The following is a 13,053-nucleotide window of genomic DNA, read 5'->3' as shown; positions in this document are numbered from 1 at the left end:
TATATTTTTGTCTGGAGCAGGTGCCAAAAAAAGGAATGACATTTTCAGAGCTTTTGTTTTCAGAGTTGTCTCTAGTTTTTGACTTTTTTCTTTTTTACTGGAGAGAGAAGGAAATAAGTTTTTGGAGCACTGCTCTCTGATTTGATAATTACTAGGCCAACCTTTAGAAAATTCTGCATCAAGTCAAGGAATACTGCTGACTAAGCATAAGACACATGTTGCTTTCCCAGACTTACTCTGATTTTTTTACCTTCCTTGCTGCTGGCTTCTTCCTTCATAATGAATTCACATGAAAAATGCAGTATTTGTGACCTGCTATTTGTCTTGTTTCAGCTAGAAGCCTAGCTGAGAGACCAACCTTGAAAAGAAACATAAGCTTGTCCTGAGGTTTGGCATCTTTGTCACAAAGCAAAAAGTTTTTTAAAAAAAGCCAATAACAACAAAAACCCCCACAAAACAAAGTGTAAAACCCACTAGAAATTTCCATCCCCATTTTTTAATTCTGAGTAATGCAGTTGCAGAAATAGACCTGTCCTATATGCTGTACAATTAGCAGTAACAAAAGGACAGTTTGCCTGAAGATTTAATATCAGTGTGTTCCGAGCTTCTTGGAGCTTCCACTGTTTAAGAAGTTTAGGATAAAAGATCAAAGCTGGTACCAGAGAGATTTTTAGCTAACTAAAAAAAGCGGAGGATGGGTGGAAAAGAAGATTTTTTTTTTCCCAACACTCATGACCTTGTGGTAGTTCTGTCCATGCTGTCCACTGTTTCTTCAGTGTTTTTCTTTTGCAGCCCAGGTCTTGAAGTTACTTTCAGTTATAATATTCTTTACCAATCCTTTTTCTTTATGTCAGCAGCTACAATAAATGAAGTACCTTCCAAGGGACACCTAATAACTGAAAGAGTTGTAAATTTACTTGAATATAGTGATTATCTCTGAGTTTCCTGCTTGTTGATTTTTCTTCCCTTTTTTACCCACGCATCCCATGTCACGTGGCTACTACACATTGTAGCCAAATGAATCACATATTATTCCTCCTCCTTTTCACTTGATAGACAGTTTACATATAATTGCTGTTCATAACCAAGGGCTAACAGGGATTGCACATAAGAGGTTGAACTCCTCTAATGTGTGGTTGGGACAGTGAACCATTTCTATTTTCATCCATATAATCTAGTCTGTCTACAGTAATGACACTTAAATTCTTAGCTCCTGGGATAAGCTGAGGCAGGCACTTCGCTGCCAGACATGGGCAGCAGATATAGTATTACATGTTCCTTGTAATTACAGCTGTAACAGGGTGGTTCCACTCCAAGTTCAGATTAACACTTTTAAAGAATGGTCTAGTAGATATCCTGTTTTTTTGATTCATTCAAGTACTCCAGGCTTTCTGGAAGGAAAGTATTTTACACTTTTTCTGTTGCAGACTCAGAATCCTTACCATCATTGACAGTATTTTTGAATTATTTTGAAAATACATAAACTATTCCAGTCTGGGTAAAACTCAGTTAAGAGCATTTTCTTTTCTATTGTATTCCTAGTTACATTAGCAATTTTTTTTGATTAGTTGCATTTGGTTATGATAGGCTAATATAGCCCAGCTACCTCTTGCTGCCTTTTATGTTCCCACTGAGAGATTTTTTCCTCCTAGAGAAAGGTAGAGAAATCAGCTAAAGAAGTAGGTCTTTTTGTAATCTTTATCTTTCTAGCCTCTTTTGAGAAAGTGATGGAAGGTTTCTGCAACATTTGCCAGCTTTTCCTTTAATGCGTCCTGTTAATATTGGAATGCAAGGCAGTGTAACAGAAATTTGAAAGTATATGAAAGTCCAAGAATAATCAGGCTTTGATTAAAATCATGGACATGGACAACTGGATATAGAAAAAATATTCAAATTAGTGTTCCCACTGTAACTGAGCAGAGCGAGCATCTGTGTTGTCTTCCATAACATTTGTTCAGACAGTTTTCAGAGTCATCTAGAACTTACTTCATTGAACTCTTTTCTTTTCATTACTAACTTGATAGGCTAAATTCAGATTCACACCTTTAAAAGAGGTGTTTCTAAGCTTCAGAAGCAAGAATGTTAAATCCAGTAGGCTTGAGTCCCTTGAAATCAGCGCAGTGCTTCCAGGATATTTCTGTAAAACAAGCACATCTTTGTCTACCTGTTAAGAGTAATCTGAGTTCAGAAAGAGGTAAGAGTGGGACAGATCTTTAAATATCAAAGATCATTGCATTTTAAAGTTTTGCAATCTCTAACGCCTGTTAATTTTTTTTCCTGGGAAATTTAGTTTTTCTTTCTCAGAGTTTGGTTGTGTAGCTTTACACACTTTGATCTTCATTTATAAATCTCCAAATGCCTCTGGCATCTGACATTGATGATCCTTTGGAAAATGGTGACTGAACTGTAGTCTTACAGTCAGTAAGCAGAGTTAGTTGAAAAGCAGAGTTAGTGTTCAGTTGTACTTGCTAAGTAATAGAATTTCTTGAACTTCTCTTAAAATAGATGGCCATTCAATACTATTTTGCTTTTGTAATTTTCATCTTTGCGTAACTTTGTCTATTTTGCTCTTGCTTAGATTTCTTTTATTGTTCTTTTGGGGCTTGGAAATTTAAAAAAGATGTCGGAGAACTGAGCTTTTCTTCTTGAACAGAACAGATCTGTTAAAATTTATGTTTCCTAAGCTGTAGTTTCATTGTTCTACATTCTTATGCTGCACAAGGAAATCAGAATTGCTAAAGGAGTGTCAAATATTTGTTGCTTAGCAGCAGCTTCAACAGGTCATCTAGTTCAGCAGGGGAAAGGATTGACAGTAGAATTTCTGATACCATAGGCAGCTCTTACAATGAGGAGAAGAGACGCCTCTCAAGATTCAGCAACCTTTATACTCTTAAACTTTCTCCTGACGCTAGCTTTAATTCTCCTTTGTTTATAATAATCCCATTCATTGCCTACACTGGATGCACAGCACTTTGCAGTTCTCCTGTAGGTATTCAAAACTAATATCACCTCAGAGTTTCATTTCTTTTGACTAACTAGGTTTTTCAGTATTCTGAACTCTTACTTTCTAAACCACTCCTGGCTGCTATTCTGTGGATTTTCACTTGTAGTCCAAGTAAATAATGACTTAGTACAGTATGGAATGAAATCAATCCTGGTTTAGATTATGGGTTTTATGATTCTGTAATAGTTTCTAAAGGTTTTCTTTTTTATATTTATAGCAAGTAAATTATAGTGATCTAGGAAGCAAATCTGGGCTTTGTTCTTTGATTTCTTCTCATGAGCTGGAGTTTCAAGAGAATCAGGTCTATTAATCTTCTGAATTCTTGTTCTGTTAGGTGGTCTGTTTCTGGATTTTTAAGTAAGGGACTTGTCGAAATAACTGAAGCCAAGAAAAAAAGAATTCCACTTCTCTGACTAGTTACATCTATCTGGAAAAATATTAGGAAAGATTAATGGACATCTTTTGCATCACCATCTAGTTTTGTCATTCCTGGCTTTCTTGTCTCCACTTTTACGCTTTTCCTGATGAAGTTAGCCTAAATTGCTAAGCACAAGACATCCTGTGTGTTAGTGTAAATGCACATAATTCAACACTTTTTCAAATTAAACCTCTGCATATCTACATGTCCTCCCCGATTTCATTCCTAACCTCCTTGATGCACTAGAATATCCAAAATCCAGTGCTATTCTCTTGTGCACATAAAAGTCTTGGTTGAAATTACCAAAGCAAGTTCCAGTACTTATGATGTCACACACTTTGAAATGAGAAACAAACCTGAAACAAAAGTATAAGCAAAGCACATCTAAGTGTAGCATCTTTATCTATCTTATTCTATATATGTATGTATTTTATTGTTAGGAAAAATAGTGATGTTGTTGTTACCTTAGAAATCAGAATGCCATGGACAATTGCCAAGTCATGTTAAGTTTGTTTTGAGTATTTGATCTTTTGCTCAAGTTAAAGCAATAGATTGCAGAATAAACTGCAGAAGACGGTAAAATTCAAAACTTAAATTAGTCTGAAGTTTATGTAAAGATCAGCTACTTCAGACTATTTTAGAGTAAAGCATTTTGAGAAGTTTAAATAGGAAGATGGTTTAAGGCACATAGTATATTGATTTTATTTAAGTGTATTGTCTCCCAAATTTTGCTTAGAAGTGAGATATATGTGCAAAAAGTTAAGATAGTTATAAAACTAAGATTGATAACTAATTTCTTAATGGAAAATTTGCTAAGTGTATGTTTTCTCTCATCACCAGCAGATAGATAGTCAGTAAGGGCAGCAGCAGCAGCCAGCTAGCCTGATGAATGAGTGTAATCCAGTTTCTTTGTATTGTACAGCTTGAGAAATGCCAGTGGCCTGACAGCAGCAGACCTTGCACATACCCAGGGCTTCCAAGAATGTGCCCAGTTTCTCTTGAACCTCCAGAACTGTCACCTGAATCGTTTCTATAGCAATGGCACCTTAAATGGGGTTCATCAGAATGCAGGTCCCAATCCATTCAGTGGTGGGACAAGTCGAAAGAGATCCTTTGAAGATACGGAGTCTGCTGGAGTGAAGAAGGCTAGAACAGAAGGTGAGACCCCAGAGGTAAAAGGGAGGGGTTGATACTGTTGCTGAGAAAGGAAAATAAACATTTTAAAGTCTTTTGGAGTGGATGTTGAGTATTATTGACAAACTCACATATCTAAATTACATATCTATACAAGCAGCAGATTAATACAATTACTCCATGCCACAAGATCCCAGTTCTCCCTGTCATCATCTTGGCATGTTCAGAAATCTCTATTTCCAGAGAGTGCTAAAGCTGCATGATGCTGAGAATAATTATGCAGGGGAGTAGGAGCTGAAATTAGCTTCTACTCCTTCCTCAATTTCTTCAGCTTCAGGAGGGCCAGGTAATGTTCCATTGATTCACAGAGATGTTTGGATGTTCTGATGTAATTTCCCCTTCAGGGATTAATTCACAGTTCAGAAACTGCTACATAAGGTACATGGAAGAAATTGAATGCACAAGGGTTTCCCAAATCAAGAGGGGTTATGTCTGTAAATTAACATACCCTGAGTTTCCTGGATTGTTTTACAAGGGGAGCTGCTATCTTACACAACAGTGTAAGAACAGAATGAGCCTTAAGGTTTCCTATCCAGCCTTGTATGTTGAGGTTACTGCTTTGCCAGTGATGATGAAGTAGTACCACCTAAAGATACTTTTTGGGAGATCTGTGTAGAAATCTTTTTAGATTTTAGATGTTTTTAGAAACACCTTGAGTAACATGGTGGAGGAGAATTATCTTCTTCTTTTCTATTGGTCATCCCACGAAATTCTTACTGAAAACAAGGGAGTAATTCTGCACTCAAACCTCCTTTTTTCTGATGATGCTAAAGTATGCTTTTCTTTAGCATCAGGAAAGAGACTTCATAGGTCTTCATTGAAGGCACTTTGTTTCAGTTAAAGTTGATGTTCTAACATAAGTTACTTTGAGTGAACCAAATAGAATGGGCTTAAACAGTGCTTAATTCCAGATTGAATTGAGACCTAAACCATGGAATTGAGATCTAAACCATGTTTCTAAATATGACGTAGGCAACATAAATCGTGTCAATATCAACACTACTATTTGTTCAGTACTTGCTATCCAAACACTGCTTCACCTATACCAGGATCAGGGACCTTAACTGGGTACTCCATGGCCAATCATAAACAGGATATGTTGCTTTATGTAGCTGGTCTAAATGATAAATTTCATTATGGAGAAGAGTTCCTGGCAGTTAAATACAAGACTTCAGGAATAAGTATTTCCTAAGTAGCTACGTAGAATAAGAAAACTTGCCCAGTACACAAGTGTCCGTAACAATCGCAGAAAGATGTTTTCAGTCCGTTGATCTACCAGGAGGCACTGCTTGAAGTCAAGTTAACTTATCTTGCATTTTGAAGAGCTGCCCCATCTGAGTTCCTCAGCAGCTGTCTCTTTCAGAATATGCTCCAAGCTAGTCAGTGGGCAGCATTTCCCCACAATCAGGGGGAGTGGTGCTGTATCTACGTTACCTTTCACTCTTCAGAGTTGGTCCAGTACCTAAGTTAGATTGGGCAAATAAACAGACAGTGCTTGAAGTGAACAAGTGCTCCTGAACAATTACAGAAATGTTGGGAAAGCAATCAGAGTAGATTATTTTTGAATTGTTAACAATATGACTTTTTAAGACCTTCACAAACAAATGCAAAAGCTTTGCTGGTTTTGCTTGAAGGTTTTTGGAGTAACTAAGAGATGCATCCCAGCTGTGGGAGTTTCTAATCTGACGTGTTTGCCCTCAAAGACATCAGCATCAGTAATAACTATTGCATTGATGTAAAAAGTCTCTTGAACTGAGAATGAGTCACTGTTCCTGAGGCATTTTGGTAAACAACAAATAGATGTAATAATAGAGCTGAGTAATGAGTTATCAGTACATCTTTGTGCTTAGCTGGCCTTTTTACAGAACAAGCCAAATTTTGTGGTATTTTTAAACTCTTAATAAAACCACACTGGTCTGTTGTCCTTTAAAGACTTTGCACAGGAGATTCCAGATGTTCAGAGAGTGAAGCCAACCTATATTTGCAGGGAAAAGTCAGGTTTTGATAGCCATACCCCAATTTGGAACAATCACTGCTTTGGAACGACTTGCTACAACAGCATATGTCCCTTACAAGAAGCTGTAAGCAGTAGAGTTGAGAGAAGATAAATGCTTAAGGTGTGCTTTGCCCTGGAATAACTAAACTGGGCAGTGGATGGGCATTACTTGTAATTGTTTATATACACAAAGGTGTGTCTGCTCACAGGTGCATAGTTTTAAAAGAAGCCTTAAACTTCAAAATTAGGCAAGGCTGATACATAATACACTGTATCAGAAACTAATTACTCAAGTGTAATTACCAGAAGTAAATTGGTGACCACTTTCAGAATATATGCCAAATAGTTTTTAATTTTGATTTGGAAACTTAAACTGAATTTTATGTCCATCTTTCTGAAATCAATTCTAGAAATTTCATCCTGCTTCCTGGGAAGATCAGCAGAGGGTGCACAGGTTCAATGATGATGATGATGATGCACACTGAGCCAACTGGTCACACAGCTGTGTTTGTGTCAGTCATAATCCTGACCCCTGTAGTGCAGCCCTCAGCAGGTTGACTTGTGCTCTGTGATGTGTGCTGCTTATAGCCAGTGTCTCTGTCACAAGCCTCAGCACAGATGCTTTGGGTGTTCTGTGTGAGGTGTGATGGAGGGCGTTCCTGGAACTGGACCTTGGAATTGGCCAACATGAAACTGCACTTACATATTCCTCTAGTTAGTAAAAAAAAAAAAGGTCTTTCCTTTCCTGGTTTAGGGTAATTTGAAGCCTGCTGATCCAAGGGCCCTGACGTCATTTAAGCCCTCAGTGATCTTGGCCTTGGAACACTTCAGGACTTATAAGTTTCTTTAAAAATTAGTAGCTTATGAAAATTTTGATTGTGCCCAAGGTAATGGGAGCTGAATTGCAGTTCCCCAAAGCAGGCATTTACAACTTAATATTGAGAGTGTTTGCAGTGTGTGTAGAAAAGTATGCCAGTGTCAGTGTGAGAGCAGAGCAGGGCCTTCTGGGATAGTAGTGGAGCGGGTCTCTGGGTAGGTACAAGAAGTAGTAGTGAAATTAAGCCCATCTTGCTTATTAAAGCATTCCCCCCAGCAGTCTAACCACTTGACAGTTTCCTTCAGAAAACAGTTCTGCTTGTTCAGCTCTTGAAGAGATCCCTGGGAGCAGTCTGGTGTGGATTAGGGTGGGGTTTTGGGACCTGGCCCTTGAGAGTGAAAAAGGGAGCAGTCTAAACTGGCAGTAGACAAATGTGAGTTGGACAGTGTGCTGGTTTTGCCACAACCCCTGTAAAGCCCAAGTTTGAGTAACTTCAATTTCTCTTCATTCAACCTACTTGTACATGATACTAGTAATTTTAATATGTAGGTCTGATAGGTACCCTGGTAATTTTCTGTTTTGCTTTAATAATCAAAGCAATCATCTATTTGTTGGCTGAGTTTTCAAGTGGACACTTATGACTAAACATGACTTTTTCTGTCAGCTTACAGCTTTGATGGCTTAATACCAATGCTGAATGGAGGAGCTGAGGACGATGCTGACAATATGCACGTTGATAGAGAGTTTGCTGTTGTATCAGGTGGGAGTGGACAGTTTCCTGTTAACTACAACAACATTCAAATGGTTGAAGACACCAAACAACAGGAGAGTACTTCTGTTGGACCAAAAGAAATTGAAATATACACTGTTTCTGCAATGCAAACTCCTTGTCGTTGCAAGAATCAATATGCATTTTATTTTTAATTTAAATATAAAACTTAGTCCTTTATTTTTGCACATTGTTGTCTGGAGTCTTGAAAACTATTGTATTGCTGTAACACCCATTATATTGGGAGTTTAGTAGGTATCAAAAATTAGCTGTTCCATGCAATGCATTGTAATGGTGAAAGAGAAGGTTTGTTAGTAATTTCTTAACATTTCAAGTAAACAAGTCCACGATGGCTGTTTCACTTTTAACCTGAGGCTTGTATTACGTTGTGCCTTGCTTCTAGTTGCTGTAATTTTCAGTTAAAGGAAATTCAGAAATAAGTTAAATTATTTGGTTAATTTTGATTGATTAGATAGTAAGAAGACTTGATAGGGAAGCATATTCTAGCTTTGAAAATAACATGTTGTGACAAAACTATATTCAAAATAGTACAATAAATACTCTAGAGAATAGTCTAGACATACACTCTGTGTCCAGAACTTGCTCAGACACAATGACATAGGTGCAGGATCCTGCTGTGGGGTTTTTTATGTAAATAGAAGACCAGACATCACAGTTCTACTATTTAGAACTAGTGTACCTGGGAAAACAGATTGTGTGTTTTGTACCAATCATAATGAAACAGTCAAAGTGTTACTAGGATTGGTCAATATTAATGCTCTAGATTTTTTTAAGGGCTGCTTAATCAAGATGCTTTTGGTGACGGGATGTGTATAGAGTTTGCTTAAAACTGTCTTGGGTCAGCCTTTTTTGCACTTTGTAGGTTAAGACATGGAGTCACTACAGCTGTGCATTATTACATTCAGAAATTAATTTCCTATTTATCAATTTTTTCTGCCAGAAATATGTTTATGCTTTGTACCACAGATCCAATTCAACAAAAGGAATGATAATAATAAATATTTTAATATATTAGGAATAAATAGATATACATATATATAATCAATACTTTAAAAGTAGACTATGGTATTTTCCAGTGATAATTACTAAGTGTTCTTATTTATTGAAAAATTATTTTCTTTCATAAATATGTACTATTGCTGTATTACTATAGGTGCTCATTTTAAACCAATAATAACATTCTATAATTATCACTAAAACTATAGAAGTGCCAGATTTATTAAATTTGATTTGGCAAAACCAGCCTATAATGGTTTATTTTTAAACAGTTAAAATTTTGCACTTTTCAGTTAATAAACACTATCTGAAACTCCTTTTGTGCGTTTTTATCACTGAAGTATTAACTTTGATGTCGTGATGGGTTTATGGGGTTTTTTTTCCACTTTTAATGAGAATTCATGGTTAGTGAGGTTGGCTGATGTGGTTATTTTAATTGATGTAGGGACTAAATGGGAAACTCCAGTCAGTACATCTAGAGAGTTACAAATTGGACACATTTCTTGTGTAACATACTGGTGTCTGTGAAGTATCAGTGTTGTAATTCGTACTTCAAATAATAGCCATGCAAAAAACAGAGAGAACCAAAACTCCAGATTCTTCCTTGTCAGACAGTGGTACTCATTATGTGTCACTTAAATGGGAACCCAGTGTTTTACAAATGTGGGAAGTTGCCAACAGACTAAATTAACTGAATTCATTTGCATATGCGCAGTAAATGCAATCCTGTTTTGCACATGGGTTTATGCATTCATGGAGACATAAACATATGTGCATCTATCCAAGGATAATCACAGAATGGAAAATCTTAAGATGTCACCACATAGCTCTGTAGTTGCTATGTTTGCCTTGCTCATCTTTACCAATACAGACATAAATCAGATTTTAAAGGCAGAATATATCATGCATTTTTTGTGCTAGTACTTTTGAGTACCACTGCAAAAACATGCATTTCAGACAGACTGATGAAATCTGTTCATGGAAACAAAACCTACTGTACTAATTACTAACTTCAATGGGGAAATTGCTTCAAAACAGTTGTCAGTGATTTTTGCATGCACATTTTTAGAAATTTGTTTCCTACTATTATTTTTTAGTCTTCTGTGCACTCTGCTGTTGCTCTCATATGGCATTTTGCATGTGGATTGTACACATGCTGTTATAAACATAGCATAGAATACAAACCTGCCCAGTATGTTATTTAGCAAGCTACTAGGGTACATTGAAGTACTTTCTGAATAAAGGAACTTGGAAACATTTTATATTAGCACTCCAGTGTAACATTTCTTTATGTGGCTTACTTCAGTGCATACTGTACTGTGAGAGTTACAAATAAAAAGAAAAAAAAACACAGCTAAATTACAGCTGAAAAATGGAAAAAAAACCACCCTTCACCCTTTCACAGATACTCAGTTCTTGTATGTACATAATCTTCCATCCCAAGAGCGCATTACTGTTAAAGTGGAAAGATCACTTTATTCCTCCCTTGAAAACACTGCCCAGAATGTTGTCAGCTGCACTTACTTCTTACAGTTAAATGAAAAAAAAAAATATCTGAGAAGTTCACATTGTCTTTCCAAAGATTAATATAGGCATATTTTCAAAACAACTGTGGCTAGATAGTTGCATTTTCAACATAAGAATCCATGCCACAAATTTACTGATCGGATCTCATTACTTGGAACTACCTACTTTGTTATAAAGAAAGGATAGATTTTCAAAGCTGTGTATGGAAACATTTTTAAGTAAGCGAAGTATAGTGGAGACATGTTGATGTATTTCGATTTATTCTTAATTGTTGGTGACAGGTGTATTTCTTGATGCAGATATGAATAGCAGTAGCTCCATATTGAATGCACTGACAAATGGATGTGCCATCAATGGACATTTGGATTTCAGCGCCGCACCACAGCTCAGTGGGATGGATGCCAGGCGTGAGGAGTGCTTAGCATTAACCCCCAACGGCGTCATTCCTGGAGTCACTTCCCCCAGCAGGCATCGGATGCACGCCACTAACGGCACCGAGGAGCCCGAGAAAGCCATGAGTAATTCCACTGATATGTGTGGATCCCTGCACCTGAATGGGAGCCCCAGTAGCTGTGTTTCTAACCGGCCCTCGTGGGTGGAAGACCCTGGAGACACTTTGCACTATGGACACTATCATGGTTTTGGGGATACTGCTGAAAGCATCCCTGAACTCAGTAGTGTTGTTGAGCATTCCAATTCTGTCAAGGTCGAACAGAGATACGACAATACTGTCCTAGGCACAATGTATTTGTACCACGGTTCCTAGATGAATGACATTTATATCAAATGCATATTGAAATTGCTACCAAATGAAACTGGGGGGACAGAATCCTCACATAGCATTAAATTTGAAGATCGCAACTTGTTGCTATTTTTACACTTTGTTTATATGAAAAGTAAACCTTTGATTTGATGGCCTTATACAATAGTTGTAGTTTGTTGCATGTATGGGGCTTATTTAGTGATAAAATAGGTGCTGTCATGATGGAATGTTTATTGTTTTTATTTTTTTATTATGGAATGTTCTGGTTTTGTATTTCTTTTCTAAGCTTGTGAACACTATCTTTCCCTTTTTAGAGCTGTTTTCCCTTTTATTAAAACAATGTTTAACTGAATTTTGTGAAGAAAATGCTACATATGTGCATCACTTAGAGGTAAAATTTTTTCTTTTCCGTATCTTCTGCTGAAGCTATGGTAGCAATATCAATGCCAGCTCTCACTATGCAAGGTTGACAGTGGCAATCTTCTGGAGCTTCTCTGACTTTATAGTTTGTACATTTGTTTGGTATAATTAGCTGTTCATCTTTAAATTTTTGGAACGAGTTGTTTAAAAATGCGGAGACAAATTTGGAAGAAGTTGCTGTTCACTTTCTGTAGCGTAGAAGTGCTTTTTGTTGTTGTTGGGCTCTTTGCATTACAGAGTGGGAACGTGGGCTGCCTTTGTTCAGTCGCAGTTGGGTGTGCCTCAGGTTAGCTCTGTGGTGGGTTTCTTTGGCTTCTCTCCTTTGTATGTGTGCTTGATGTTTTACCATAGCTCACAGACTGGAGGCATGTTGGCACTGTTCTGCTTTGTACGCAGTTTAAAATTGCTGTTACTCGTTAGAGAATTTGCCAAGTCAAAATATTTGAGTTTGACTGTCCTGGATGTACATTTATTGTCTTTTTTTTTTAACATATGCTTTGAAAATGTAACGTTGTGTACTCTTTGGGCTATGCTCACAGAAAATACATTGTATTTAATGCTTAATACACAAATCAAAATTCATATAAGTGCACTATATGAGCACTAATACTATAAGTTGCTGCTTGTGTTATAAGTGAAGAGTGGGGAAGAATATGGTAAATGAGATAAGCCCTCTGAATTGTGTTGATTTTTTTGTTCTTGTTTTGTTTAAAAAGGGACCTTTACAAATTGGATTTTAAAAAAATAAAGAAACGCATTGTATCTGAATATTTTGTTTAGATGTTATTATTTTAGCAGCAAGTTGAGCAGGTGTTCAGTGTTTTATAAGTCACACAATTATAAACAATTAGTTTATAATTCTCATAATCTTGCTCAGGGCTACTGGTGAATTTCTTCTTATCAGTATATGAAAGCAAATGGGAACAGGCTGACAAGTTGATTGATTGATTGAATTACAGAAACACAAACTGGATATCAGGTGTATGATAAGTCGCATCTGCCTTCTTCTTAAAAAATACTGGGTTAAATCATTGCCTGTCTGTAAATAAAAAAAAAAAAATTATAGTCTCATTCCAACATCTTTAAGCAAAACGCTACTCATTGCAGAGAAGTCAGTGTTTGAATTAG

The 13,053-nt window shown here is 36.8% G+C and overlaps 1 protein-coding gene across 1 annotated transcript in view; it reads left to right on the top strand.

Moving 5' to 3' along the window:
* Positions 1–12,693, top strand: part of ANKRD10 (ankyrin repeat domain 10) — a 37,260-nt gene extending 24,567 nt beyond the window's left edge. The window contains exons 4-6 of the mRNA XM_084223507.1: positions 4,345–4,580; positions 8,094–8,189; positions 11,042–12,693. Of these exons, the coding sequence (XP_084079633.1) occupies positions 4,345–4,580; positions 8,094–8,189; positions 11,042–11,508 (799 nt within the window). The 3' untranslated portion in view covers positions 11,509–12,693. The remainder of the gene's footprint in view (positions 1–4,344; positions 4,581–8,093; positions 8,190–11,041) is intronic.
* Positions 12,694–13,053: the final 360 nt, after the last annotated feature.

Source organism: Fringilla coelebs, assembly GCF_963513975.1.
Source record: "Fringilla coelebs genome assembly, chromosome: 2".
Taxonomy (NCBI): domain Eukaryota; kingdom Metazoa; phylum Chordata; class Aves; order Passeriformes; family Fringillidae; genus Fringilla; species Fringilla coelebs.
The sequence above is the reverse complement of the archived record's forward strand: the minus strand, read 5'-3'. Positions and strand labels throughout refer to the sequence as shown.